We start from the raw sequence: 27,286 nt of genomic DNA on the forward strand, positions 1-27,286 counted from the left end.
CCCTAGTCTACAAGACAGCCTGGAGCACACAGAGAAATCTGTCTCAAAAATAAAAAAATAAAATAAAACAAAACAAAAAAACCCCCAACAACATCAAAAGTATTGACCACAAAAGCATGGGGTCTCAGAAGGCTACAGGAGAGATTTTGCGGAGCTCAGTAAAGAAATGGGTATGAACAGGGGACTGAGACAGGAGAGGACCCAGCCTTAGCTGTTTAGAAAATGCTAGCACTCTTTCTGCTGGAATTGGCAGGCAGCAGATGGCCCCCGGGGGCTGACTCCAGGGCCTGGAGGATCAGAGATGGGGATGCAGCCTGAGGAGCAAGAGGCGCTCCACCAGTGACTTCCCAGAACTGGGACCCAGCCCATCCTGCTGTTTAAATCCAGGTGGCCTCAAAGAGATCTCCCCGCCTTCCACCCCCACATACCCTCTTCTCCCTGAGGGCTTCTCTCTCATAAGTGCCGAGCCCAAGGGGGAGACTATCCTCATGGGCGGAGAAACGAAGGCTCTTCCCAGTCCAGTAATAGACATAGAAGATTCCAGGAAATGAGTGTGGCGGTTGTTCTGAGCCCCGGGCCAGCTGATGTCCAGGTTAGGGCAACCCTGGGGCCTCGATCTCAGCCTGGAAGGTTGGACTCCGCGTCGACCACTTTCTGGCTCTTCTGCCACTCACTGGCCTGAACAAGACAGGACTGGGGAGGCCAGAGGCTGCAGGTGCAGGTAAAGGGCTCGGTGCAAGGCGGTTGGTGGCTAGAGCCGGTGGCGAGGGTGCGGCACGTAGGGAGACGCAGCTCTGGTAGGGTTAAGCTCCCAAGGAGGGGGCTTTTGAGGGCGGGAGGGGGGGTCCCAGTCAGACGGCCGCCTGCTCGATCTCTGGGCTGTCGCTGTCACCTCCGTGGCCCAGCCCGCACCCGCTCGAGGCGGCGCGGGAGACCTAGCCGCAGCCAACGCCGCAGCCACAGAGTGGGCAGACAGTAAGTGCGGAGCAGGAGCGGGAATGTGGGCTGGATCCCAGGCCCGGGGAGCTAGGAGGCAACCGGCAGGGCGGGACACCTCCCGCCCGTGGATGCCTTCCTCGAGTGGTATGACCGTGCGTCCCGTCGCCGGTCACGCTCAGAGGCGTCGGCGTAAGGACGCGGGGGAGGTGGTGGGAGCAAGCGGCTGGCGTGCGGTGTCACGCGGGTCCGGTGTGTGTGTGTGCATTCGTGCGCATGGACCTCTAGGGTAGCTCAGCACTGCGGGCACGCCCATGGTGGTCAGTTGTGCCAGGGTCTGCCGGAGCATAGTGCAGTGCTATATGTCTGCAGCCTGTGCAGTGCGCCACTACAGCTGCAGGATGGAATGTGGTTCAAAGATCTTTGTGGCACAGGTAGCAGGCTGAGTATATATGTGTGTGCGCGCCTGCCATGTCCCACTGCCCCCTACGTGACAGCTGTCCCGTGGGCTGCTGTATTCGTGCTGCCCTTCCCACCCTGTGCCTCTCTTCTTCTGGGAACCTTGTGACCACCTTTCCTTTCCCTGGCTCTGGGCCTTCCCTATACTCTGCAGCCAGATCCGCCTCGGGGTTCCTCGAAAGCCCAGCGGACGGGTGGGGACCCTGGAAGATCCCTGCCCCGTTGATCCCCACTAGGCTGGAAGGCAGGAGGGGACAGATGCATCTGAGGAGGCTGCCACAGCCGCACTGGGAGAACCAAGTATGGACCTGCTATTCCTGTCTCCAGTTCTGCGGGCTCCAGCCGCTCGATTTCTCCTGGAACCCCCTAGTCCTCCCTGGGTCTTCTCCAAGGCAGGCTCTATGCCTTACAAGTCCCTCCATTTTCTCACTCACCCTGCCTGGCTTAGTGTCTCCTTCCTTATCTCCTAATAGCTAGGTCCTGGAGGTAAGAGGGAGGCTGGAGGTGGGAGCCTAGATATTAGCACCTGGAACCAGAGGATACATGAGGGCCAGATCTATGGGCAACAAAGCTAGGGGCTTAAAAACGTTGAGGAGTCTAAGATAGAGAAGGGGGTGTGAATGTCAGATCTCTTCTTGACCCCAGAATCCTTGGTTTGGCCTGCAGTGACCACTGCTCCCCAGGAGATCCCTGCTCCTCCTTCCCAAGCAGGCAGTGGAGCTGGACCTGCCTCTGGAAGGGCCATGCGCAGCACCACACTCCTGGCCCTGTTGGCACTGGTGCTGCTTTACTTGGTGTCTGGGGCTCTGGTGTTCCAGGCTCTGGAGCAGCCTCATGAGCAATGGGTTCAGAAGGGGCTGGAAGATGGCCGAGAACAGTTTCTGAAGGACCATCCATGTGTGAGCCAGAAGAGCCTGGAGGATTTCATCAAGGTGGGTTGGCAGAGTTGGTCAGCAGTGGGGTCCTGTTCAAGGTGCTACTTTCAGACATGTATCTCTGCAGACAGGCCAGGTCCTGTAATATCTATGGGAGTGCTGGGCAGGAGCTGGGATCCAGGTGTTTGTTTTTAATATGCCCGCCATATTGTTGCTTGTCTTTGATCACACCAGGCTGTACCCCTGGAATGTCTTCTTCCCTGTGGGACGGTGGTGAGACAAGGACAGATGAACAAATAACTGAATGGAGTGAATGGGTGGAGCTCATGGGAGGCTGCATGTGCCTGCCTCTGACGTCCTTGGCTCACCAGACCAAACCTGGGATGCTTAGTCACACGTGACTTTCAGCTAAACGGCTGAATTTAAATATAACCCTGGTAATGATTTTTGGTTTTTGAGACAGGAGCTTGCTATGTAGCCCTGACTGACCTGGTACTCACTGTGTCACACAAACTGACCTTGAACTCTTGACTTGTCTTGCCTCAGCCTCCAAAGCGATGGGATTACCAGTTTGAGCCACCACACCCGGCTCCCTGCAGAGTTTTTACTTGCTAATGTTGGCTCCTCCCACACAGTTCCTATGCATTTTTTTTCCCCCAGTTCAGATGTTTTAAAGAAACCCAAGAATACAGTGAACACCTCCCCCTGTGTTCCCAAGTTTGCATATAAACAAGTACAGAAGACTTTAGACGGTTTCTGTTCTTACCACTGTGGATGCCAGTTCAGGGGCCCCTCCTCCCTAGGATTCTTGCTTACCAGTCAAGAGAGAGCGGGAAGGTGTGGGGGCGCTAGGCTTTCCCGGGCTACTTTTGATGAGTCTTCATCCAGCCACTGAGGGAAGCTCTGAGCTTCCCCCTTCATGGGTCTGGTTAGTGCCTTGTTTCCTTTGATCTCCCAGTCGCTGCTCTGGGATGGTCTGGTTTAACCTTAATAAATTAATATTTCTCACTTGACAGAAGAGTATCCCTTGCTCCCTGACTGTTCTTTGTGGAGGGTCTGCATGTAAGCCTCAGTGTCCCAACTGACTCTTAAGGTGGCAGGATCCAGTGCAAAGATGATGGTAGAGAAATGTGTCTCTCCCACTTCAGAAATCAGGACAAGCTCTGCTCAGAAGTGCCTGGGTGGAAAGTGCGCCTGGCCAGACCACAGGGCAGACAGAGGGAGGGAGTCTGACCTATTTATCTTCACAATGGAATTGCTTTATCCTGGGGTAAGAAAGAAGAAAAGGAGAGATAGGGAACCTGTCAGGGTGGGTGGCTGATGCTTTGCTTCTCTTCTAAGAGCCAATCCCAGAATGAATGAGTCCTGCGGCAATTGTACACCTATGAGTTCTGGGGGTTGGGGGCAATAGAGGTACAAACACTTGGGTGGAGCTTCTCCGGAAGGTGACACATCCAAAGCACTGATCAGGGACAGATCACTGCAGGAAGCAGTGGACATGGAAGAGATTTCCTTCCTCCATCTTGGAGCACCCCTCAGGTTTCTGAGCCTAGGGTTACCTGCTGGGAGTGAGGGAGATGGAGAGGCTTTGAGGAGAGTAAGCAGTCAGTCAGAAAGTACCAAATGAGAGAGATGGACTTTAGAGTGTGGGGACAAACAACTCCCAAGCAGAAGGACACTCATGGCCACAGCGTGGAAGCTGGCAAGCTCAGTGTGGAGCAAATGCCTGGTCATTGAAACAAAGCTTAGACTGCACTGGATGATGAAGGATTTGGGGGAAGTGGAGAAAAGCTATTAAAGGAAAATTAAATCATGAGCTCTGAGGTGGTGGCGTGTGCCTTTGATATCAGCACTCTGGAGGCAGAGGCAGGTGAATCTCAGAGTCTGAAGTCAGCCTAGTCTACACAATGAGTTCCAGGAGAGCCAGAACTACACAAAGAAACCCTGTCTTGAAAAACAAATCAAGAGGCAGAGGCAGGCGGATTTCTGAGTTTGAGGCCAGCCTGGTCTACAGAGTGAGTTCCAGGACAGCCAGGACTACACAGAGAAACCCTGTCTTGAAAAACCAAAAAAAGAAAGAAAAGCAAAGAAAAACGAAAGGAAGTCACTGGAGCTGGTGAAATGGCTCAGCAGGTTGGAGCACTTTGTGTTCTCCTAGGGGCCCTGAGTTCCTCATAACCATTTTTAACTCCAGATCCAGAAAATCTGTACCCTTCTCCCGGCTCTGTGGACACTAGGCATGCACATGGTACACATGCATACACGCAAGGAAAGAGATGAAATGATCTGAAAAAAACTAAATCACTTTAAATCAGACCATCTCCCCTCTGTATGCAAAGATCATCCTCACAGAAAATGGAACCTCAGAAATCTGGGGAGAAGGTTGCTGTATTTTGGGGTGCATGAGAGAAGACTGGGGAAAGGTTGAGACCGATTTGGAAAAAGTGCTTGTGGCTCACACCTGTAATCTCAGCTCTCAGGCTGAGGCAGGAACACTACTGAGTTCCAAGTTAGCTTGGGCTACTGAGTACAACCCTGTCTCCCAAAACAAAACCAAGTACGCCTCCAATAAAAGAGAGGGGGACAGGCTGGGGTTTGGTTGGTAGAGTAACTTGCCTTGCATGCTGCAGGCTTGAGTTGGTTCTCCAGAACTGCAAAAACTGGGCAGAGCAGTTCACACTTGCGAATTTCAACACCTGGTAGAGGCAAGAGGATCAGGAGTTCAAGGCCATCCTTGACAACATAGTGAGCTTGAGAAGCTAGCCTAGGCTACATGAGACATTTTCTCAAAACAATAAATAAATGCTGGACTAAGGAGGCTAGACTCTCCTTCGGACAAATAAGAGCCTTGAGGATTTGTAGTAGTTTCTTCAGCCAAGATGAACTCTTGAAGTGGATCTTGCTAATGGGAACTGACGGGGGGAGGGGGGTGAGACAGGTTGTAAACTTCCCTCTGGATTCAATCCTTGCTTAATTTGGGGAAAGGCCCTCTCTTCTGATGCTGTGATATCCCAGCACCCAGGGCAAGCTGTTTTCAGACACAGACTATTCCCTTGTGGAATCCACAGGCGGGCAAGAAAAGCCTGTCCCTGGCACTTCAGTTCCGCTTCCTGAGCACCACAGGACGCACTGGGTTTGCCTTAGGTGTTTGGAAGTGGCTGATGGACACACAAATGTAGCATGTAGACATCCTAAAATTGGGCACAAAATGTGATACGTGAACATTTCTGGAGAGAAGGTCTCACCTTTCAGTACATTGTTTCAAGGCCACACACTCAGATATCCTGTTTCCACAGGAGCAGTGTGAAGGGTGGAGCCTCTGAAGCAGAAACTCAAAGGCCATAACGACCCAACGAATGCCCAGTGTTTATTCTTTATGCCAAATCTCTGATACTCGTGCTCTGATGATCACGCTCATGTGAGAGAGGAGAAAACTAAAGCACCACCAGTTAACTTGCCCAAGGTCACCAAGATTAGAACTCAGGCAGCCTGGTTCCAGCATTTAGGCTCCTGAATGTAAAATTAGGAATTTATCATGTGAAGTCAGCTGTGGTGGCTTATTCCTATAATTCCAGCACTTGGGTGGGCAGATGCAGGAAGGATCAGTAATTTCAGCACAGACTATATAACATGTTTCAGGAAAACAGACCAACCAACCACAAAAAGATAGCTAGGTAGAGAGAGTGAGGGAGACATGTCAAAAACTAAAACCAAAGAAGAGACACAACCAGTAAGCTGTGCAAAGAAGGGGGCGGGGCTGGGAGTTATCCCAGCTGGAGGGAAGGACTGAGGTTCTTCCTTGTGCGCCTTATCCTGCAGCTCGTGGCTGAAGCCCTGGGAGGGGGTGCAAACCCAGAAACCAGTTGGACCAATAGCAGCAACCACTCATCAGCTTGGAACCTGGGCAGCGCCTTCTTTTTCTCGGGGACCATCATCACTACCATCGGTGGGGGTGGAGATGGGGCATGTGGAGGGAGGCAAGGGCAAGGAGTTTCCCTATGGGGGAAGGTGCAGGGAGAGGCACGGGGTACCAGGTGGCGCCTAGACTTCCTGCACTGCTCTCTCTATCCAGGCTATGGCAATATAGCCTTACACACAGATGCTGGGCGTCTCTTTTGTATCTTCTATGCACTGGTGGGGATCCCGCTGTTTGGCATGCTGCTGGCGGGAGTCGGGGACCGGCTGGGCTCCTCTCTGCGCCGGGGCATCGGTCACATCGAAGCAATCTTCTTGGTGAGCTGCCCTGTGTCCCTCACAGGATCTTCTTCCCTGGGTCCCTGGCAAGCAAGCATGTACTCCAAGAGAGCAGGAGCCTCTACACACTGTGCCAGGGTGGAGTAGGGTGGGGTGAGAGAATGGAACTGTAGGTTACTGGCATCTCAATGGCTCTATCTACCATGCTTCCCCACAGAAGTGGCATGTGCCACCGGGGCTGGTGAGAATACTGTCTGCAGTGCTCTTCCTGCTGATTGGCTGCCTGCTCTTTGTCCTCACTCCTACCTTCGTGTTCTCCTACATGGAGAGCTGGAGCAAGCTGGAAGCCATCTACTTTGTTATAGTGACACTCACCACCGTAGGCTTTGGCGATTATGTACCCGGTGAGGCTGACTTTGCCCAGCATTTTCCTTAAGTACTTTGTTCCTGCACTCCACCTATGCACAACTACCATGGGGCATTTGCCCCAGGTTCCGCACCACTCCTGGAACGCACCGCACACTCCTCCAGCAGGCAGCACCTGATGCCCACTTACATCTTGCATGCCTGAGTCCCATGCATGCTCACACGTATGTTAAGTTCACTCCCTCTTGCATGCTCGTATCGTGCACAATTACGACTTGAGCACACTCATGGTATATGTCTATACACTATAGCACATCCCTTTTTTTTTTTTCTAGGGAGGGACATTATCTCAAGGTGCAGAAACAGGCAGTGAACCAGAGGCTCACAGGCTTGCCTCCTGACCGGCAACTTACTTTTCCCTCCCTTTGAACCGTCTAGGCGATGGCACTGGGCAGAACTCCCCAGCCTACCAGCCGCTGGTGTGGTTCTGGATCTTGTTTGGCCTAGCTTACTTCGCCTCAGTGCTCACCACCATTGGCAACTGGTTGCGAGCGGTGTCCCGCCGAACTCGGGCAGAGGTAGGTATGTATGTATGTATGTATGTATGTATGTATGTATGTGTATGTATGTATGTGTTCCAGGAGCTGTTCGCTGCCGTGCATGTGCCATACATGTCACTTGTATGTTGTACTTTAGCTCCTGGGCACAGGGGCTGTTGACCAGTCTGGTTCCCCTCCAAAATGTGGGCTTCTTTGAAATCAAGACCCCGACGGTGTGCTAATGGGAACATTGTGGTAAATTCAGGTTTATCAGAGACTCGACCACCTCATTCTTCAAGGATAGATAGGGTCGATACGGTTAGTAAATAAGAATTCAGAGAGGCAAGGTGGTAAGTAGTACACGTCTAGTAAATCCCAGCACTTGGTAAGTAGAGCAGAATCAGGAGGATTGCTGCAAGTTCAGACCTGCCTGGGCTATAGAATGAGACTCTGTTTCAAAAACAACAGAACTAGAAAGGCCAGTTACATGTGAATTTCAGATGAACAACGAATATAAAATATGTCCCAAATACTGTATGAGTCATACTGGTTTTGTATTTTATCTGCATTTTGTTAGCTGAATACAGAGAGGCAGTGAAGGTTGAAACAAACTCGGGGCTTTCAAGAAAGGCTCTTAAGAGAAGGGGGTGTTTTTGGCCAATGCAGGAAGGGACAATGTGCCTCTGGGATCATCTATAGGCTGAGGTTCGAGGGTTAGGCAAAAAAGGTGGATGCGATTGGTAAAGGGGCAGCTTCCGGAGCTGCAATGGACAGACACCTTTTCCTGTGTAGATGGGTGGCCTCACGGCGCAGGCTGCTAGCTGGACCGGAACAGTGACAGCACGAGTGACCCAGCGAACTGGGCCCAGCGCTCCGCCGCCAGAGAAGGAGCAACCACTCCTGCCCTCCTCTTTGCCGGCACCGCCTGCTGTTGGTGAGCCAGCCCGCAGGCCCGGCTCCCCTGCACCCACAGAGAAGGTCGAGACTCCTTCCCCGCCCACGGCCTCAGCTCTGGATTACCCCAGTGAGAATCTGGCCTTCATCGACGAGTCCTCAGACACACAGAGTGAGCGTGGCTGTGCCCTGCCTCGTGCGCCTCGGGGTCGCCGCCGTCCCAACCCACCCAAGAAGCCCTCCAGACCCCGGGGGCCTGGGCGCCTCCGAGACAAGGCCGTGCCGGTGTAGGGGCAGGATCTCTGGCCTGGAACCCCACGCCAGGGCTTCGCTTTTGCTGATGCCCAGGCGTGCTTGGCTTATTTGACCAAAGAGCCCTCTTTTGCAACCCTGAGAGGAGTTTCATGGTTGCCAAAAGCCATCGCTCTTCCCTGGCTGGTTCTTCATATCCAACCGTTTCCAAAGCCCACTCTCCAAGGCTTTCTGTCTCGCTTCCCTGCCGGTTTTGCCCCTCACACCTCACGACTGTGCCTCAAAACCTGCATCAATAAAACAAAAAGTCTGCACCACCGAGTGAGTGCTCCTGGACCCAAGTGGGTGTGCGAGTGCTTTTCTCGCGCCACCATGGGGTTATATATCAGGCCCACTGCCGTCCTTGGGCACCCACACCAGTCAAGTCGTGCCCTTTCGGTTAAGCTCAGGTATTCAGACTCTTGTCCCTGCCTGGAGGAGACCCAGACTGACCTGGGCACTTCCAGTCTTGGCATTGATACTGGGGTGGGGGGAGCAATTTAGAGTCTTGATGCTATCTGCATTTTGAAGTCTCCTCCCGCGAGACCAACCATCCCGGAGGAGACTTTGCCCCTCCCCCTTCCTGGAGCGTGACACCCCCTCCCCCTTCTCGATTGAGCCCTGTGGATACTGGTCGGTTGGTGCGGAACGATGGATGAAAACAAAGTAAGAAGTCTGCCCGAGTTCCCCAAACCCAGACGCACCTTACGGACTCCTTTAGGTTTCTCGGGTAACCTGTCATTCAGCCTGTGTGCTTGGCAGCTCTCCTAGAGTCCTCATCCCAGTCCAGTCTCCCTACTTCCTCCAGCTCCCTGAATACCTTGGCTACCTTACTTGTGTGTGACCCGCAGCCGGTGCCCAGACATGCCGCAAGCGGTCGCCGCAGCTCGGTCAGATCCAGCGTGTTGGGAGATATTCGTGACCTATGGAGCACGGCCACGCTGTCCACAGCGAACGTGTCGTTATCTGACTTCTGCGAGGACTTCGACGAAGAGGACAAATCTTTAAGCAGGCTTCGCAAGTACAGCCAGACCATTTCTATTAGGGAAGACCTTAACCTCAATCCAGAGGAGATTCAGCAGCAAGCACGTCTGGAACTGGAACGGTGTCGTGGCAGATCCTCGGAGCCTGAGGAGGAGCAGGAAGAATCTTTGATCTCCTTTGGTCAGTGTAGCCTCGCCGAGGCGATGGGTGTGCTATAGGGGTGGGGCTAGCTCAGGTCTCAACGTCCCTTCCTGCAAAATGGGGGTAAGCCCATAGAAATCCAAGTTTCTAGGATTTCTTGGGAGAGGGCTCAGGTGGTAATCTTTCACGCTTTAATTCGGACATTCTTTGAGCGCCCCCTACCGGGCAGGCGTCCTACTATGGGAAACCCAGGAAACGTAGAAGGAAGCACAGGCAGGCAGGGGAGTAAAGACTTGGTCGGTTTTTGTTATTTATTTTTATTTTATTTTAATGTGGTGCTGGAGGGTCGAACTGAGTGCATCACGCTTGGTAGGAAAGTTCTTTTCCACTAAGCCATATTTCGAGGCCTCTCTCACCTGTGTGTTTAATTTCATCACTGTGACACACAGTATACCAAGCACTGTTTGAGACTTGGGTGTGTCCATCCTCCGTCCCTTCCGTTTCTACCTTCATCAAGGAATGAGCACTGATTACAACCCAGTTGTGGAAGTGTATGCCCTTGTTCCCAGTATTTAGGAGGCTATGAATTCAAAACTAGTCTGGTCTAGATACCGAGTTCTAGGACAGTTACATCCACATAGTGAGAACATGTCTAAACAAAGAGTGATACAGACATAACAACTGAAGTATACTGAACTTATTACATGTCAGGCACAGGATTTCTTGTACTGTGATCTTACATGTCACAACAGCCATAGAGATTGTTCTGGGAACATAGCTTACTGGTAGAGTTCTTTCATAGTTTACACAAAGTCCTACGTTCAATTCCCAACAACACACTTACACAGGGCGCACAAGGGAATTCCTATGACTCCATTTACAGGTGATGAATCAAAAAGTCTCCAAGTCTCACACAGTAGGACGGTTGGTTCTGGATCCCAGTTGAGTGGGATTCTAAAGCCTAGGGCTGAAACCAGTGTCCCATATGGTCTTCGATGAAGGTAGTATCTGGAACTATTCCCTGAACCCCGCTGCTTACCCAGATACAATTCTGCCCCAAGGCAGACCCAGGAGTCTGAGCATGACTGATATCTCTTTTCATTTCTCCAGCAACATCTACTTCAGATTCCGTACTCCTCTATCTATCAAAGCCGAATCAAGTCTACTGGAGAGAGCAGCAGAACAGGGTTGGAGGGGCCTGGGGAGACTTCTGGGGTCGAGCAGTGGGTAGGAGATGGGCAGTTTGAGGCTTGTAGTGGTAGCAGGGTGGGGCAGATTTCAGGAGAGTGGGGCAAGCAAGCTGGGGAGGTCATGTGGGGAGCACTTCAGCTTTACACGGAACTGGGGTGCCTTGGTTGGTTGACTCTCTTGTTGTTTTTCCAGCTGCCTCTGCCTCTGATAGAACTCATGGAGACTGAAGTTCTGGACATTCTCAAGAAAGCCCTCAGTAGTGAGCTCCCCCTATCCCAGCTTCCACAAAAGATCCTGGTGGCTTTGTCAGGGCTTGGAACTGTGGAGTTTCAGGATATGTATGCATTTTCAGATCCCCTTAGCACTCACACATACTCCAAGGACGGCCTAAAAATTAAAAGCCAAGAGACTAGATACAGGCAAACTCAATGGAGTGAGTGACTCAGAGGACTTAAAATAAGCCCCTTTCTAGTGAGTCTGTTTTCTCTGCTTGTCCAGTAGAGTGACAGCCTTTGTGTAGCTTTGCTTCACTCCCAGGTGGGGGAGCTGTGACACATCGGGGTTATTTGAGTAAATGTACTGGATATTGGATTATCTGAGTAACCTTCTGTTCATGATATATGAGCATACAGAGTGAAGAAAGGGCCAGATAACTAGTTAGAGTGGGTGGCTCAGGAGGAGGCTGGCTCTCACTGCCTCTTGTGAGACTTGCAGCAACTTCTTCTGCCTTCTTCCCTGCCATTCTTCACAGGGCACCTAGGAAATCCAAAATCCCCAAACTTAACACAGACCCAAATCCAGCACTAACTGCCACCTCAAATCACTTGTGGTTGCTCAAATGGGAGAAACCCTTTGCCATTGCTCATGGCCCTGAGCTCAGCTCTGCCCTCTTCCTAGCATATAGGTCCACGATTGGCAGAAGCCACTTCATGACTAAAGAGCTGCAGGGATACATCGAGGGGATCACGAAGCGCCGGAACAAGAGGCTGTACTTTGTGGATGAGTGAACCTCCAGCTCAAGTGGCCAATGAGACGTCCGCCCCGTGTCTTTTCTGGTCCCTCGAACCCAAGCTAGACCTGATCTGTATGGAATTTGAACCCTGGAGAAATTAAAGAGTCTATGCATGGTTCCAGAGTCAGTGCGTGGCTGTTTGCGTGAGGCGGACGCACGTGGCCCCGCCTTTCCCTGTGACCTTCATTCGGTCACCGCAGTGACCTTGAGTTTTGTCCGCTCCTGTCTCACCAGTACCGCCTTTGAGGAACTCGCAAACCAGGGCTACTTGCATGTTTTAGGTCTGCTTCTCCACTCGAGGGTCCTCAGGGGTGCTGGTCTACCAAATCTCTCAAGTGTCCCATCAACATAATGGGGTGTGTGTGTGTGTGTGTGTGGGGAGAGCAGCACCCCGTTAGGCCCCACCCCTTATGCATACGCAGTTACATGGCCCCGCCCTCTCATTTACATACACGTTCAACGCCCTCAGAGTGAGTTCACGGGACAGCTACGCCCACTCTTATAAGGCAGAGCACCGCCCTCCTTCATGACGCAAGGGTGCTCCGGCTTCTCTCCCGCACCGGCTTCTATTCCTCGCGCCTCCCCTAAGCTCAGGCCCCGCCCCCGGGACAGCCGCGCACGCGTGTGTGTCCCCAAGGCCCGCCCACTGGCCTCCGGGTACGCAGGCGCCGCCACCTCCCTCGGATATTAGCATAGGGCACCTGGCCCCGCCCCCTGTTTTGCATGCGCACGGCCGGCCCCGCCTCCGCTGTCAGCTGGAGGAAGCGGAGTAGGAAGCAGCCGCGATGTCCTTTTGTGTCCTACAAGCAGCCAGCGGCGCCGCCGAGTGAGGGGGGACGCAGCGCGGCGGGGCGGTGTGGCCGGAGGAGGCGGCCCCCGCTCACCCCGGCTCTCCGGGCCGCTCGGCCCCCATGCCTGCCCGCCAGCCCTGCCGGAGCCCAAGGTCCGGGGGCGGAAGGGAAAGCGGCCGCGGGGGTGGGCGGGCGCGGCGGGGGCCATGTGCAAGCGCGGGCGGGGGGCGGGCTGCGGGCGGGGTCGCGCCTGGTGCGGCGGCCGGGTCAGGACTGGCTTCAGGTCCTGGCCTCCGGTTAGCCTCGGGCTTTGGAGCGAGTCCCCAGGCAGCGTTCAGATCGATCCTTGAGCATTGCGGGAGTCCTCGGGGTGGGCTGGGATTGAAAGGGGCCCTTGAAGCCACGTGGGGGCGCTTGCAGGGGCTTTAGGCTACCCTCCTCTCTGGGTCATAGGTCATCCTAGCGCGAGGGAGAACTTCTTCCTAGTCGACTCTTCTTACTTCCTGATAACCTAATAGAAGTCCCCCGCGGGCAATGGGGGGAGGGGAGATTAGTAACTTCAGGCAACTTCCCATAGGTGTGCGCAGGTTGATGAGGGGGTGGCCCTGGAGGTCGCGAGAGGTGGTGAGCTCTATGGCAGCTGGAGTGTAAGAATGAACCGTGCAGGTCTGGGGTGCAAAAGAGGTGGTGCCGCGCCCTACATGGCGTGGCTGGACTGGGCTTGCTAAGGCAGGAGGGGGTGGCGTGTCAGAGGTGAGAGACTCCCTTACAAGAGTGTGGTGAGGGATTATAAGACTTGAGTGTGAGTTTGCTTATTGAGTGTGCTCTTTTGCTGGGAGTATGTGAGAACTTGGGACTGGTTAAAGGCCATGTGTGAGTTGAAGGTTCCCAGGAGAGAGTGAGCATGTGTGGACATATGAAAACTCCTGAGAGAGTAGCCATATCCTTTGCCTCCGCCCCCCCTTCGCCCCACTGCCGGTTCCTCAATATGCTCATGAATACTTGAGAGTACCTTCCAACATCTGGAGAAAACTGAGGAGAGGTATCATCCTCATTTGGGGGTTGAGAGTTGCCTGCAGGTTGAGGTTACCCTGCTTCCTGGCTTGGGTGGGAGCTAGCCTTGCCAAGCCACTCCCAGGTTCCCAAGAGGAGGACCTGCTGTCAGTTACTGGCCCCAGAGGCTCTGGAGACTCTGTTCCCATGGCGACAGCTGGGGGCCCTCTTCATGGGCAGCCCTTCCTTGGACTCTGCCTCCTCCTTCTCCTTGGCTGAGCCTGGAAGCCTGGCCTAGGTCCAGTGTTGCCCAACCTATGTGGCAGGGTGCCTCCCTGTGACCCTGATGGTCTTTCCCTGCAGGTGACCAGCACCATGTCCAGCCAGGTGGTGGGCATCGAGCCTCTCTACATCAAGGCAGAGCCAGCCAGCCCTGACAGTCCAAAGGGTTCCTCAGAGACTGAGACTGAACCCCCGGTGACCCTGGCCTCTGGTCCAGCTCCAGCCCGCTGCCTTCCAGGGCACAAGGAGGAGGAGGATGGGGAGGGGGCAGGGTCTGGTGAGCAGGGCAGTGGGAAGCTAGTGCTCAGCTCTCTACCCAAACGCCTCTGCCTGGTCTGTGGGGATGTGGCCTCTGGCTACCACTACGGTGTGGCATCCTGTGAGGCCTGCAAAGCCTTCTTCAAGAGGACCATCCAGGGTGAGCCCCTACCCCCATCCCCTGCTTCTGTGCCCTTAGCCCTGTACCCTTCGGGCCTGGCACTTTCTAATTGGCACAGTGCTGCATGCAGGAGGCCCTGAGCCTGACTGTTGCTGCTTGAGGTTGTTGGCAGTCTGAAATTTGAATTTCCTTGTACTTCCTGGGACATCGTTTTTTTTTTTAAGGGGCATGATAGCTGGGGATATAGCTGAGGTTAGTAAGAATGCTTGCCTAGTTTACAGGAGGCTCTAGGTTCTGTCCTTAGCACTGTATAAATCAAGTGTGGTGTTGCATACCTAAAATCTCAGCACTTTGGAGATGGAACTAGGAGCATCAGAAATTCAAGGTCATCATTAACTACATAGTAAGTTGAAGGACAACTTGGGTTATGTGAAAACCTGCTCCCTTCCCCCAAAGGGGGGAGGGAAGCTGGGCAGTGGTGGCTCACACCTTTAGTCCTAGCACTGATGAGGCAGAGGCAGGATAATCAGTGAGTTTGAGGCCAGACTGGTCTACAGAGTGAGTTCCAGGACAGCCAGGGCTACACAAAGAAACTCTGTCTTGAAGGGAAAAAAAAAAAAGTAGGAGAAAGAAAAAGCTACTAGCATAGGTCACTGGTGGATTGGAATGGGACATGAACCAGGGTGCAGGTGCCTGCACCTGTCACAAAACTTAGCTCCTGACTTTCCTATGCCTCTAGTAGCTGCCTGCAAGTCCCTAGCACAGCACAGAATCACTCTTCTTGACTCCCCAGAGCACCACAGCACTAACTCAAGGCAGGTGTTTATGGGCAACTGATACAGGTTTTTTATGTTTTAGCATCTAGCTTTGAAAAGGCAGGCTTCCTTTCTCTTTAGCCACTGTTTGTTTTTGTTTGTTTATTTGTTTGTTTTTTAATCTCACCCAGGAGAGCAGTGATGAAGACACTGGTATGAGCATCCTCTGGGGTAGGCCTGTTGTCCTTAAGCAACCATTGGTTACTTTGAGGCTATAACATTATTTACAAAAAAAAAAAAATTTTTTTTGAGACATTATCTTATTATGTAGTTGGCCTGGAACTTACTGTGTCTTCCAGGAGTGCTGTGGTGACAGGCAAATACCACTGCAGCTGACTTGTAAAAATTTCCTTAGCATGTATTTATTTTGTGTGTGTATACATATGCACCCAGTGTATATGTGTAGAGGTCAGAGGGTAGATTGTGGGAGTAGGCTCTTGATGTCTACCATAAAGGACCTAGGGACTGAACTCAGGTCATCAGGTTTGGCAGCAAGTGACTTTACTTACTGAATCATCTTGCCAGGCATCAACTGGTTGGAGAACACTTTTTTCGTGAGTGCTTATCCTGTGGTAGGTACTGACCCCTTTTACTTTCAGGATTTCATCCCCTTATTGCAACTCTGTGAAAAGAAAGGGTCGGTGTTAAGAGCTGATGCACAAGGAGCTGTTTGTAGCTACTGTACCTCTCAAGTAGAACATGACAGCCCTGGGATTTAGTGCAGGTTCAGCGCTGCGCTCTTAAACTCCAGACTGCTGCCTCCGTGTGTCACTAGTAACCTGGACTTTGGACCACTGACAGTGATATTCCAGAGAGTTGTTTTATGGGTTTTTTGATGTTGCTTTGAGATATGGCCTCAATGTTTAGCCATAGCTGTCCTAGAAACTCACTCTATGGACCTGACTGGCCTTGAATTCACAGAGCTCTGTCTGCCTCTGCCTAGAGTGCTTCGTTCCAGTGAGTTTTCACCTGACTGAAGTGCACTGGTCTAAAACTGCTCCTTGCTAGCCAGAGCCAGGTGCCTCCCATACACCTTCATTCTGACACAGTTCCGCCAAACCTAACTGCTGGAAATTGCCTTCATTTATTCTTTTCTTTTCCCCTCCCTCTCCTCCCTTTTTTCCCTCTTTCCCTCCCTCCCTCCTTCCTTCCCTTCCCTTCTTTTCTTTCCTTCCTTCCTTCCTTCCTTCCTTTCTTTCTCTCTTTCTCTTTCTTTTGGAGACAGGATCTCACTATAAAACTCTTGCTGTCCGTTCTAGAACTCACTATGTAGACTGGGCTGGACCCAAATCACAGAGTTCTGCCTGCTCCTGCCTCTCCAGTGCTGGGATTAAAGGCCTGAGCCATTGTGCCTGGCTCTATTAGTTTTTGTTTTGTTTTTAAACAGGCCTCTCAAAGTATGATTTTGGGGGTGGGGTGGGGGAGAGATTATTAGTGAAGAAATTTAGGGCCTCATGACTGCTGCTAAGCACATACTATACCGGTGTGCTCCACTTTAGCCTCAAGTGTATGTTTTTATCATGTCAACTTTGCAGGTAGGAAAACTGAGGGCTCACAGGTATTAGGAATAGGAGGTACAGTGGGGCCGGGCGGTGGTGGCGCTTGCACGCCTTTAATCCCAGCACTTGGGAGGCAGAGGCAGGCGGATTTCTGAGTTCAAGGCTAGCCTAGTCTACAGAGTGAGTTCCAGGACAGCCTGGGCTATACAGAGAAACCCTGCCTCAAAAAACCAAAAAAAAAAAAAAGGAGGTACAGTGGGGTGGTGTTGGTGTATGTCTTTAATCCTTGCACTCTGGAGGCAGAGGCAGGCAGATCCCAAGGCCAGCTTGGTTTACAGACTGAGTTTCAGGACAGCCAAGGCTATACTCCTATGCCTCCACACCGGGGAGACTGTCTTGATATATATATATATCCTATATCTACTCAGTATGAGTATTAAATATATACTTTAGCTGAGATAGCAGGACAGAGAAACCCTATCTTGAAGAAACAAACAAAAAGAATAGGAACCACATAAAGTCACAGTTGATATTCAGGAGACAGAGGCAGGTGGATCTCTCTTAAGTTTGAGGCTAGCCTGATCTACATAAGGATTTTCAGGGCAGCTAGAGCTATACAGAGAGATCCAGGTCTCAAAACAAACACCGAAATTAAGTAAATAAAGCAGAAATGATAAGTCCCCACAGCCCTTTACTTTTCTTTCTTAAGTAGGCTCATGCTGTATAGCTCAGGCTGGCTTCCATCTTGAAATTTTCTTTCCTTGGGCTTCCAAGTGTTGGAGTTACAGGTGTGTGCTGCAGATCCCAGATGTCCTGCTCTTTACTACTTGAGCCTGTGTTCCCATCTAGCTGGGCCTGAGGCTGGGAAGGGAAACTGACTTGGTCAGAACTGTCCAGTTTGATTTGTAGCATGTGTTGGAAGGCAGAGAGCAGGGTGTGTGCTAAGGGCCTGTCAGGACTGGGGCTGAAGGGTTTCCCTGAGGAGGCATCTTGAGCTGAGCATAGCAGTCCTGTGGATATAGGAGGAGAGAAGCATGAAAGGCCTGTTGGCTCCTTGTGTGCTTTAGTCCTTGAGACATCCCTGTGAGGCTGACAGGGCCACTGGTACCTACTACACATCAGGCCTTTTGACTGGCCTTGTGAAACTGGAACTGACAATAAATAAGTTGAGAGAGAACACACAGGGTAAACTGTTCACATTAGCTTCCATCTAATTCCAGCATCTGGGAGGGTGAGGCAAAAGGATTGTGTATATGGGCTATATAGCAAGATACTGTCTCCCCTGGTGTGGTGGTACATGCTTGTTATTTTAGCATTTGTAGGTGGAGGCAGGAGAACCAAGATTCAAGGTTATCCTCCACTATATAGTGAGTTAAGAGGCCAGCCTGAGCTACATATCCTGTCATTCCCCCCCCCCCCCCAAAAAAAAAGAGGGGACAGAGGAGATGGCACTTTTGGTGTTTGCTGCCCAAGCAAAAGGACCTGAATTGGATGCTCGGTACTCAAGTAAAAGCCAGATGTTGGGAGGCAGTGACAGGAGGCTTTGGGCCACTCTAGTTGAGTTGGTGAGCTCCAGGTTCTGTGAGGGACCTTGTTCAGACTATAAGGTGAAGTCAGGCATGCTGGCACACCTTTATCTCAGTGCTTAGGAGGCCAGCCTTGTCTAGCTAGTGAATTTACGGCTGACAAGGGATACATAGTGAGACCCTGTTTCAGAAAAAAAGTGGAGAGCCATTGAAGGAGACACCTTACATGAACCCAGGGCCTCCACATACATAGCCACATGTACATGGAACCGTAAACAATCCCCCACAGTCTAAAGCCAGCTATGGTGGCTGATGCCCACAAGACTGATGGAGGACTGTTACAAGTTCTTCAAGACTAGCCTGAGCTAAGGTGTGAAACTGTCTCAAAAACAAAAGCCCAGCTACACAACCAGAACAAAGGCAGCTGAAAGCCGCAGGGTAACCAAACACTCACACGTGTTACGTATCAGATGTATCAGATGGTGGTAAGGCCAGAAGTAGCTGCGAAGAGGGATTTGTCACAGGGTGCTCAGGAAAGGCCTCTCCAAGGTGATGGGAGGTAAGGGAACAGGACCAGAGCTCAGGCAGGGGATAGAAAGCCCCGAGGCTAGCCCTGTCTGAGGAGCATGCGGTGCAGATCAGAACTAGAAAGGATGATTGGCCTGGGCCCTGACAGCCTGAAGGACACTCTTCACTTCTTCTCCAGAGAACTCACTGGGGAGTGTGATCAGAGGAGAGGGCCAGGTTCCCTTAGGCTCCTATGAGGAGAGTAGAGACTGCAGGAAGCCAGTGAACTACGTGGTGACAGGTCAGATGGGTCGCTGTAGGCAGGAGTTGGGTAGGTGAGAAGGTGAGACTCCCAACACTGCCCCTGGGCTAGACATCAGTTGACAGGAAGGGAAGGTGGTCCTCAGGTTTGCTGAGCAACTGAAGGTAATTGCATGCTTGGCAGAAGTGGGGTCCTTGTGCAGCGAGTGGATCGGAAGACCCTTCAGATGTCCCTGGGCTGCTGGACCTGTGCATGTAGATAGCACAGTGCAGTTCAGGCTAGAGGTGCAAACCTGAAGGTCTGGGAGATAGGAGAATGAGGTCGGACAGGCCTAGGGGCTGCATCAGTTTGCTATGCAGAAACCATAGAGGTGCCAGAGGGTATGAGTACCATGAGGGTTTGTCCTAGAAACAAAAGACAGCACTGAAGGGTTTTAGAAGGAGAAAGCATTGCTTTAGGCAAGGGAGTTGAGAACTCAGTGGAGTCCTGAATTCTAGAAGCCATGGTAGCCCTTGACAGCACATGGGCCCAGAAGTATTGTTTCAGGGCAAATATGCAGCTTGGCCTCTGGGGCCCTGCTTCATCCAAGCAGGGTTCCCCCAGCCCAGTGGCTGTTCCCGTCCCTGTCCTGCTCATGAAATCCTGCTCTCCCTTTCCTCCCAATACCCCCAGACTGGTGCTTGACTGGGGTGAGTCAGGGCTCTCCTGTCATCTGGGCCCCCTCCGGGCTCTGGGAGGCCGCCACTGGAGCCCTGCCTCTTCCTGGCAGGGAGCATCGAGTACAGCTGTCCGGCCTCCAATGAGTGTGAGATCACCAAGCGGAGACGCAAGGCCTGTCAGGCCTGCCGCTTCACCAAGTGCCTGCGGGTGGGCATGCTCAAGGAGGGTGAGCGCTGGGCAGAGCCTGGGTGAGATGGGGGTGGTCCAGTGGGTTGGGTGGGAGCCCGGGGAGAAGGTGGGGAAGTAGGGCTCTGTGGAGCAAGCACTTCATCAAGTCTGGCTTTACGACTCAAGGTGTGCGTCTGGACCGTGTCCGCGGAGGGCGACAGAAGTACAAGCGGCGGCCAGAGGTGGACCCTTTGCCTTTCCCAGGCCCTTTCCCTGCCGGTCCTCTGGCAGTAGCTGGAGGACCCCGGAAGACAGGTGAGATGCGGGGTTCCTAAGCTTTGGAGAGGAGGCAGCCATTACAGGTCTGTCTGGTTTCCTCACTTGCCCTGAGACCCATGTCTTACTTTTCTCATTTCTCCCTAAGAGATAACTATAAAATAATCTCCACAAACAGAGGCTGTAGCTCAGTAAAGTGCTTGCCTACCATGTATGAAACCCTGGGTTTGATCTTTAGCACCCCATACACCATGCACACTTTAATTCCATATTCAGGAGGCAAAACAGGATTAGGAGTTTAGGGTCATAGGTGGCTGTATAGTACATTCAAGGACAATAAACTACGTCACAGGCCAGACACCCAAGTAGAATCGTGATCAGGATGGGGGTGTCTTAGGGTTTCTGTTGCAGTGATAAAACACCATGACCAAAAGAAACTTGGGAGAAAAGGTTTCTTTCAGCTCACAACTCTCAGGTTGCACTCCCTTGCTGGGGGAAGTCATGGCAGGGACTCAAGGCAGAAGCTGATATAGAGGCCGTGGAGGAACACTACTTACTGGTTTAATCCTCTCGGCCTGCTCAGGCCTGCTTTGTTGTACACAGGCCCACCTGCCCAGGAATGACACAAGCCACAGTAGATAGGGCCCTTCCACCTCAATCAGCAAACAAGAAAATCCTAGAGTCTTGCTACAGGCCAACCTTATCGAGGCATTTTCTCAAAATTTCCTCTTCCACATATACGTGTGTGTATCAAGTTGGGCGTTTTCTTTTTTGTAAAGGTGTTGGGGGAACCAGGGCTCACTAAATGCTAGACTGGGGTGTCTGAAAGCTACCCCCAAGCCTTCGGTCAATTTTCTAGTGCTCACAGCCCTTCTCTAAGGAAGTGAACACTGTCTTCTGGCTTACTATTGGAGTCCAAGGAAGGCCAGAGGGGAATGTCTGGGAAGGAACATTGCTCTGAGGGCCTTCTGAGGTCTGCCAGATGTGTTCATGACTCTAGTCCTCACCTGTCACTGTAGCCCCAGTGAACGCTCTGGTGTCTCATCTGCTGGTGGTTGAACCTGAGAAGCTGTATGCCATGCCTGACCCAGCAAGCCCTGATGGACACCTCCCTGCCGTGGCCACTCTCTGTGATCTTTTTGATCGAGAGATAGTGGTCACCATCAGCTGGGCCAAGAGCATCCCAGGTAAAGGGCCAGTGGTTGAGCATCCTTAAACAGGTAGACCATATTTGGCCCCGCTGCCTTCTTGATCTATCCTGTTTCCCCTGCCCTCCAGGCTTCTCCTCACTGTCACTGTCTGACCAGATGTCAGTACTGCAGAGTGTGTGGATGGAGGTGCTGGTGCTGGGTGTGGCCCAGCGCTCACTGCCTCTGCAGGACGAGCTGGCCTTTGCTGAAGACCTGGTCCTGGATGAAGAGGGGGCACGGGCAGCTGGTCTGGGGGATCTGGGGGCAGCCCTGCTGCAGCTGGTCCGGCGACTGCAAGCCCTACGGCTGGAGCGCGAGGAGTACGTCCTGCTGAAAGCTCTGGCCCTTGCCAATTCTGGTGAGTGTTCAGGGAAAACACACACAGGTCTCCCCATAAGGTCCACCAACTGTCAATGATGGTGGTATGTTTCTTTGTTGTGGATAAGGACAACAGAGGCTTAATTATTGAAAATCACCAAGTAAGCCAAGGTCCTGAATTATATGTAGGATTCTGAGCCCTAGTGGTGTAGTGGCAAAGCACTAGTGAGAGGGGAAGTATGGAGGTTGAGAGATGGCCACAGGTGAGAAAGGGTGGACCCTGGCTCTCAGGCAGAGTAACAAGTGCATTACCCGACCCAGAGATTCCAAAGCTGAGTGCCGCCCTTCAGTCATCTCAGCCAATGGTTCTCTCCCTCCCTAGACTCTGTGCACATAGAAGATGCTGAGGCTGTGGAGCAGCTGCGTGAAGCCCTGCATGAGGCCTTGCTGGAGTATGAAGCTGGCCGGGCTGGCCCTGGAGGGGGTGCTGAGCGGAGGCGTGCAGGCAGGCTGCTGCTTACGCTGCCACTCCTCCGCCAGACAGCAGGCAAAGTCCTGGCCCATTTCTATGGGGTGAAGCTGGAGGGCAAGGTGCCCATGCACAAGCTGTTTTTGGAAATGCTTGAGGCCATGATGGACTGAGGCAAGGGGTGGGACAGGGTGGGGTGGCTGGCAGGATCTGCCCAGCATAGGGTGTTAGCCCCAAAGGGGCAAAGCTGGAGTCTGGGCAGTGCCATAGCCTGCTGGCAGGGCCAGGGCAATGCCATCCGCCCCTGGGAGAAGGCTTCATGCCCTCTCCTCCCCACTTTGGGGGGAGAATTGTCAGAAGCCAGGAAAGTGAATGCCCAGGTGTGGGCACAGTGCTGCCCCTTGCAAGCCATAACGTGCCCCCCAAGAGTGTTGGGGGCCTTGTGGAAGCCATAGGGGGCTGCAGGGGATGTGTAGGAGGCAGAAGCTGATCTCAGGGAGGGAAGGGGATGGAGGCCATAGTCTCCCAGTGGGTGATGCTTTTGCTGCTGCTTACTCCGACCTCCTCTCCAGAGCAGAGAGGGGCTCGGAAAGCAAAGGCCCCGTCCCTTCGCTCCTCTCCTCATTCGCACTGGGCTTTAGTGCCCCCCCTTGAAGCAATAACTCCAAGCAGGCTCCAGCCCCTGGACCCCTGGGGTGGCCAGGGCCCCCTACCAGCTCCCACCTCAAGGGGTGGGGGATAGCACTGCCTCTATGCCCTGCAGAGCAATAACACTATATTTATTTTTGGGTTTGGCCAGGGAGGCGCAGGGCTGTGGGGCAAGCCAGGGCCCAGAGCCCTTGGCTGTACAGAGACTCTATTTTAATGTATATTTGCTGCAAAGAGAAACCGCTTTTGGTTTTGAACCTTTAATGAGAAAAAAAAATATACTATGGAACTCAAGTACATGGTGGTTGGTGACTCACTGGGGGGTTTTGGGGGTCACACATGACACATTAGTTAACAGACTAACAACAGAAACACGGTCACAAAATACCAAAGTGGTGGCTAGCAAGGTTATGTCTCGGTCTCCTCATCATTCAACAGCATATTGGGGATCCCGCGGCTGATGGGGAAAAGACGACCAGATTCTGGGCATTGCAGGGTGCCCTCCAGTACATCAACCTGCGGGGGAGCAGGGCAAAGCTAAGCACAGGGCGTCTCGGTGGGAGGGCTAGGCAGGAGATGCACAAGGATTCTCACCTCAAGCAACACGTGGTGCATCTTCCTCAAAAACGTCTCGTCGTGCTCATAGCCTTCAGTCGGCTCTTTGGGTACCTCAGCCAAGTTTAACTGTGGAAAGGAAGGTTACGTGGGTCAGTGGGCACACAAACACCGAGCCAGCCCCGGCAGGGAAGGGGCCTGGAGCCAAGGCCGCCTCCGAGGCGAGACAGAAGGGGCGGGGTCCTCACGGTGTCCGCTGCCTGCACAAGCGCCGCCCACTCCACTTTGGGGATCATCCGCGCCACGAAGTCGGGGTTGAACTCCACGGGGTTGATGCGGACCTCGGTGGCCTGCGGGGGAAAACGTTTAGGGAGGTAGGCTCGGGTCCCAGAGTTTCCACCCAGAGCTGTAAGGGCGACAAACCTTTGCGCAGTTACCTGCAGGCGCAGCGGGAAGCCACGCGTGCCCACGCCCCGCACATGCGAGCTCAGGAGGTTGTGGGTGAGCAGTTTCATGTCACACGGGAGACCGGGACGCCGGAACCGGAAGGATCCACACTTCTCCTTTGTACCACTTCCGCTGTCGAAGCCGTCGGACACTTCGCCGGGCCGGAAGTGGCGGGGTTAGGGGACCTTTCGGGGCTTTGCGGCAGCCGAGAGATGGGAAGGAGTGTGTTGGGTCGAGTCCTGACACCGGAAGCGTTTCTCGGGGAGACTGTAAAGGTTTACGACGAACCCCGCTCGCTGTAAATCGTACATACTATGCAAATCACATGTAAACCGGCTGCGTTGCGGCGCTCTGGCTGAGTGTAAAACAAGCACATTTGAGGCTTAGCCACATTATCCCCCTACCTCTGTTTTGCGGTTAAGGGTCAGAAACTGTCACATCGGTAAACCAGCCACCTCTTTCTGCATACAGATTAGGCGCGCGACCCCTGGGAGCCCCGCCGCGTCGTCATGCGTCACGGCCCAGCCCCCGTAAGCCGGCGTAGCGGACGCAGCGTGCTGGCGTGGGCGGAGCGATCTCTGCACCCACCTCCTGTGGGCAGAGCCAACTGCGGGTGGGCTGCGGCAGTGAGGCGGGCATGGTACAGCTGGAGCTTCGCTTCTTGAGTAGCGTAGCCGGTTCTGTGCTCGGTTCATCGACTACCTGGACGTGCGCGTTAGGCAGAGCAGGCCGGAAAGGAGCAGGTTGGGAGTGTGGCGGGGCCCGCAGCTTCAGAAGCGCCGCGGTGACCATGGCCCCGATCAAGGTGACCGGTTTTACTTTTGGATCCAACCTATTGCGTCTCTTTGGGTTCCACACGGGGTCTCGGGCTGTCGTCCTTGACGTTTCTTTTTGTCATGCTTTCTGTAAGACCCTGTCTCTGCCTCTCCATCCTGGGACATTTCTTGAGCCGCCCTCTCACACCTATGCCACGTCCAGGGACAAGTCCCCACCATTTTCAAGCGACCGAATGCTAGGTCATTTCCCACATTCTATAAATACCTCTTTTGCCGCTTTTCAAACCCTTTATACCCCTCTCCAAAGCTCCAGCCCTTTTGTGATTATTCTAGACTCCACTTCTCCTCATCTTTTGAAAGAGCTGTGGTCCCTTGGAGACCGGAGTCTGTCTGTCCCACTTCTTTCTCCACTCTGTGAATGCTTCCCCGCCCCCCTTCTGTTTGGTTCTTTTGGGAATTCTTGAATCTATCCCCTCTCCTGTTCTTGGACTTCATTTTTAGAGAAAGAGAGGGAGGAAAGGGAGGGAGGGAGAGAGGAAGGGAAGCAGGGAGGGAGGGAAGGAGAGAGACAGAGAGACTGACTCACTGTATAGTCTTGGCTGGCCTGGAACTTGGTATGTAGACCAGACTGGTCTCAAACTCCTAGAGATCTATCTGCCTCTCAGTCCCAAATGTTAGGATTAAAGGCCCTCAAAAAAAAAAAAAACCACCCAAAACTTTAAAAATATGTACTTAGTGTGTGTGTTTGGTAACAGGCACGTGAATGTGGAGGTCAGAGGAGGGTTTTCTCAGGAGTCAGTTCTGTCTTTCTGCCATGTCGGTTGTGGGGATAGAACTCAGGTGATCAGGCTTGGCGGTGGACACCTTTACCTACTCACCTCTTCCTTCCTTTCATTTCCTCTTATGCCTCCAGGAAGCCTCCAGGTGGGCTGACACTTCCCTCCCACCCTCCAGAGCCTGCATCCTGATGCCTAGGCGTCTTCCCTGGTTTCCCAACATTTTTCTCCTGGTGTGTGGATGGGATTTGTCTCCTTCCCTGTTGCCAGGCAGTTTCTCAACCCCAGACACAGCCCTCTGTACTTCTCCTCTGTGCATTGATCCATCTTGGGTGGCTTGTTTACACACCATTGCAACACTTGAGAAGGCCTCTCCCTTTTTCTGTTGCCACCAACTGGCCTTAATCAGGATTTGAAACATGTAGGATGTGGGGCAGGCGGGATATACAAGAGAGTGAGGACAGAAATGGACCCCTGGAACCAGACAGGCACTTTCTCTGCTGGGTGTAAACACTGGCTCTATCTGTCCGGCTGTGGTTTACTGGGCCTCTCTTTACTCCATTTTATCCTGGAGTCCTTTTCTCCAGGTGGGAGATGCCATTCCCTCAGTGGAGGTATTTGAAGGGGAACCGGGAAAGAAGGTGAACTTGGCAGAGCTGTTCAAGGGCAAGAAAGGTGTTTTGTTTGGAGTCCCTGGGGCGTTTACACCTGGCTGTTCTAAGGTGAGTCTTCTCCTTTCCAGAGTCACTGGGACCAGGAGTGTGGGAGAAAAGGACCCTAGTTAGATCTGATAGCTCTGATTGATGCCGCTGGCGCAAGTGCTGTAAAAATCCCGTGGGACTTGGGCTAATGAGACAGAAGCTTGCCTATGGGATTTCATGGTCTTGACCAGAGACACTTAGGTCCAAGCTTCCAGTAGCCAAGGCAAAAAGGAAGTGGCAGGTTTCACCCTGGTTTCCTTACCCAGATCAGGGATGTTAGGAAATAGGAGCAGGCTGAGAAGTGCCAGCAATTGTCACTCTTTTGACCTTTTGTCTTCCTCTTAGAGCCACCTGCCTGGGTTTGTGGAGCAAGCTGGAGCTCTGAAGGCCAAAGGCGCGGAGGTGGTGGCCTGTCTAAGTGTAAATGATGTCTTTGTGACTGAAGAGTGGGGTCGAGCCCACCAGGCAGAAGGCAAGGTGAGGTGTGGGTCCCATGAGGGGCGGGCCAGGTAGGAGGTTTTCTTGTTTCTTATTACGTTCTATTTACTCCTTTTGTATGTGGGGTGGGCACTTGTGCCATCGTGCACAGGTAGAAGTCAGAGGATATCCTGAGACTGGGTTCTCTCTTACCACGTGGAGTCATAGGGATTGAACTCAGGTTGCCAGATTTGGCAGCAAACACCTTCACCCACTGAGCCCTCTCATTGGAGATTTCTTGTGACGTTTATTCTCTTTCCTTCAGGTCCGACTCCTGGCTGACCCCACTGGAGCCTTTGGGAAGGTGAGTGTACCACTCCTCCATCAGCCTGCAGTTGGTCCTGGAGGGACATGTGGGGGTTCCTGACACCCATCTCTGCCTGTCCCCTAGGAGACAGACTTATTATTGGATGATTCTTTGGTGTCTCTCTTTGGAAATCGTCGGCTGAAAAGGTAAAGTAGAGCTCCTCCCCCACCCCCTGTTGGCACTAGGGTCCTGGCTGCTGCCCGTGCTGCTGCATCTGTACCTCTTTCTGCCAGGTTCTCCATGGTGATAGACAACGGTGTAGTGAAGGCACTGAACGTGGAGCCGGATGGCACAGGCCTCACCTGCAGCCTGGCCCCCAACATCCTCTCACAGCTCTGAGGCCCTGGCCAGATGTCCTCTGACTCCCATCTCCCCCACCCGGCTCTGGGCCAAAAGGTCCAGTACCTCCTTACGGGGGACCACTTAAATGGAACCTTAACCATATTTCTGCAATAAACAGTTTAATTTGTGTCTTTGCCTCTGGCATGGAATTGTCTGCTTCACCATTTCTCACGAGTAGACATAGATAGAGCTGAAGTCATTGGCAGGGGTTTGGAGGAGAAAATAGAGAGACAGCCAGGA

At 52.8% G+C, this 27,286-nt stretch overlaps 5 protein-coding genes across 5 annotated transcripts; 4 read left to right on the forward strand and 1 right to left on the reverse strand.

Moving 5' to 3' along the window:
* Window positions 1-553: 553 nt before the first annotated feature.
* Window positions 554-8,850, forward strand: Kcnk4 (potassium two pore domain channel subfamily K member 4). Its single transcript, XM_028771294.1, has 7 exons — window positions 554-721; window positions 2,062-2,327; window positions 6,090-6,216; window positions 6,343-6,503; window positions 6,682-6,868; window positions 7,269-7,408; window positions 8,162-8,850. Exons 2-7 carry the CDS (start codon window positions 2,139-2,141, stop codon window positions 8,552-8,554), a joined length of 1,197 nt encoding a protein of 398 aa, XP_028627127.1. The 5' UTR covers window positions 554-721; window positions 2,062-2,138; the 3' UTR covers window positions 8,555-8,850.
* A 281-nt stretch (window positions 8,851-9,131) lies between these two features.
* On the forward strand, window positions 9,132-12,000 carry Catsperz (catsper channel auxiliary subunit zeta). Its single transcript, XM_028771245.1, has 5 exons — window positions 9,132-9,220; window positions 9,406-9,718; window positions 10,790-10,866; window positions 11,063-11,129; window positions 11,768-12,000. The coding sequence occupies exons 1-5, from the start codon at window positions 9,206-9,208 to the stop codon at window positions 11,875-11,877; spliced, it is 582 nt and encodes a 193-aa protein (XP_028627078.1). The 5' UTR covers window positions 9,132-9,205; the 3' UTR covers window positions 11,878-12,000.
* Window positions 12,001-12,642: 642 nt separating this feature from the next.
* Esrra (estrogen related receptor alpha) lies at window positions 12,643-22,962 on the forward strand. Its single transcript, XM_028770947.1, has 7 exons — window positions 12,643-12,825; window positions 14,030-14,366; window positions 19,706-19,822; window positions 19,951-20,079; window positions 21,060-21,227; window positions 21,319-21,588; window positions 21,931-22,962. The coding sequence occupies exons 2-7, from the start codon at window positions 14,042-14,044 to the stop codon at window positions 22,188-22,190; spliced, it is 1,269 nt and encodes a 422-aa protein (XP_028626780.1). The 5' UTR covers window positions 12,643-12,825; window positions 14,030-14,041; the 3' UTR covers window positions 22,191-22,962.
* On the reverse strand, window positions 22,910-24,208 carry Trmt112 (tRNA methyltransferase subunit 11-2). Its single transcript, XM_028770949.1, has 5 exons — window positions 24,072-24,208; window positions 23,658-23,963; window positions 23,469-23,570; window positions 23,260-23,349; window positions 22,910-23,181 (listed from the first exon to the last, which is right to left on the reverse strand). Exons 2-5 carry the CDS (start codon window positions 23,733-23,735, stop codon window positions 23,074-23,076), a joined length of 378 nt encoding a protein of 125 aa, XP_028626782.1. The 5' UTR covers window positions 23,736-23,963; window positions 24,072-24,208; the 3' UTR covers window positions 22,910-23,073.
* On the forward strand, window positions 23,811-27,188 carry Prdx5 (peroxiredoxin 5). Its single transcript, XM_028770948.1, has 6 exons — window positions 23,811-24,472; window positions 25,807-25,941; window positions 26,266-26,397; window positions 26,663-26,701; window positions 26,789-26,850; window positions 26,938-27,188. Exons 1-6 carry the CDS (start codon window positions 24,305-24,307, stop codon window positions 27,041-27,043), a joined length of 642 nt encoding a protein of 213 aa, XP_028626781.1. The 5' UTR covers window positions 23,811-24,304; the 3' UTR covers window positions 27,044-27,188.
* The last annotated feature ends 98 nt before the right edge of the window (window positions 27,189-27,286 follow it).

Source organism: Grammomys surdaster, unplaced genomic scaffold (genome assembly GCF_004785775.1).
Source record: "Grammomys surdaster isolate TR1022 unplaced genomic scaffold, NIH_TR_1.0 205, whole genome shotgun sequence".
In the NCBI taxonomy this organism is placed as follows: domain Eukaryota; kingdom Metazoa; phylum Chordata; class Mammalia; order Rodentia; family Muridae; genus Grammomys; species Grammomys surdaster.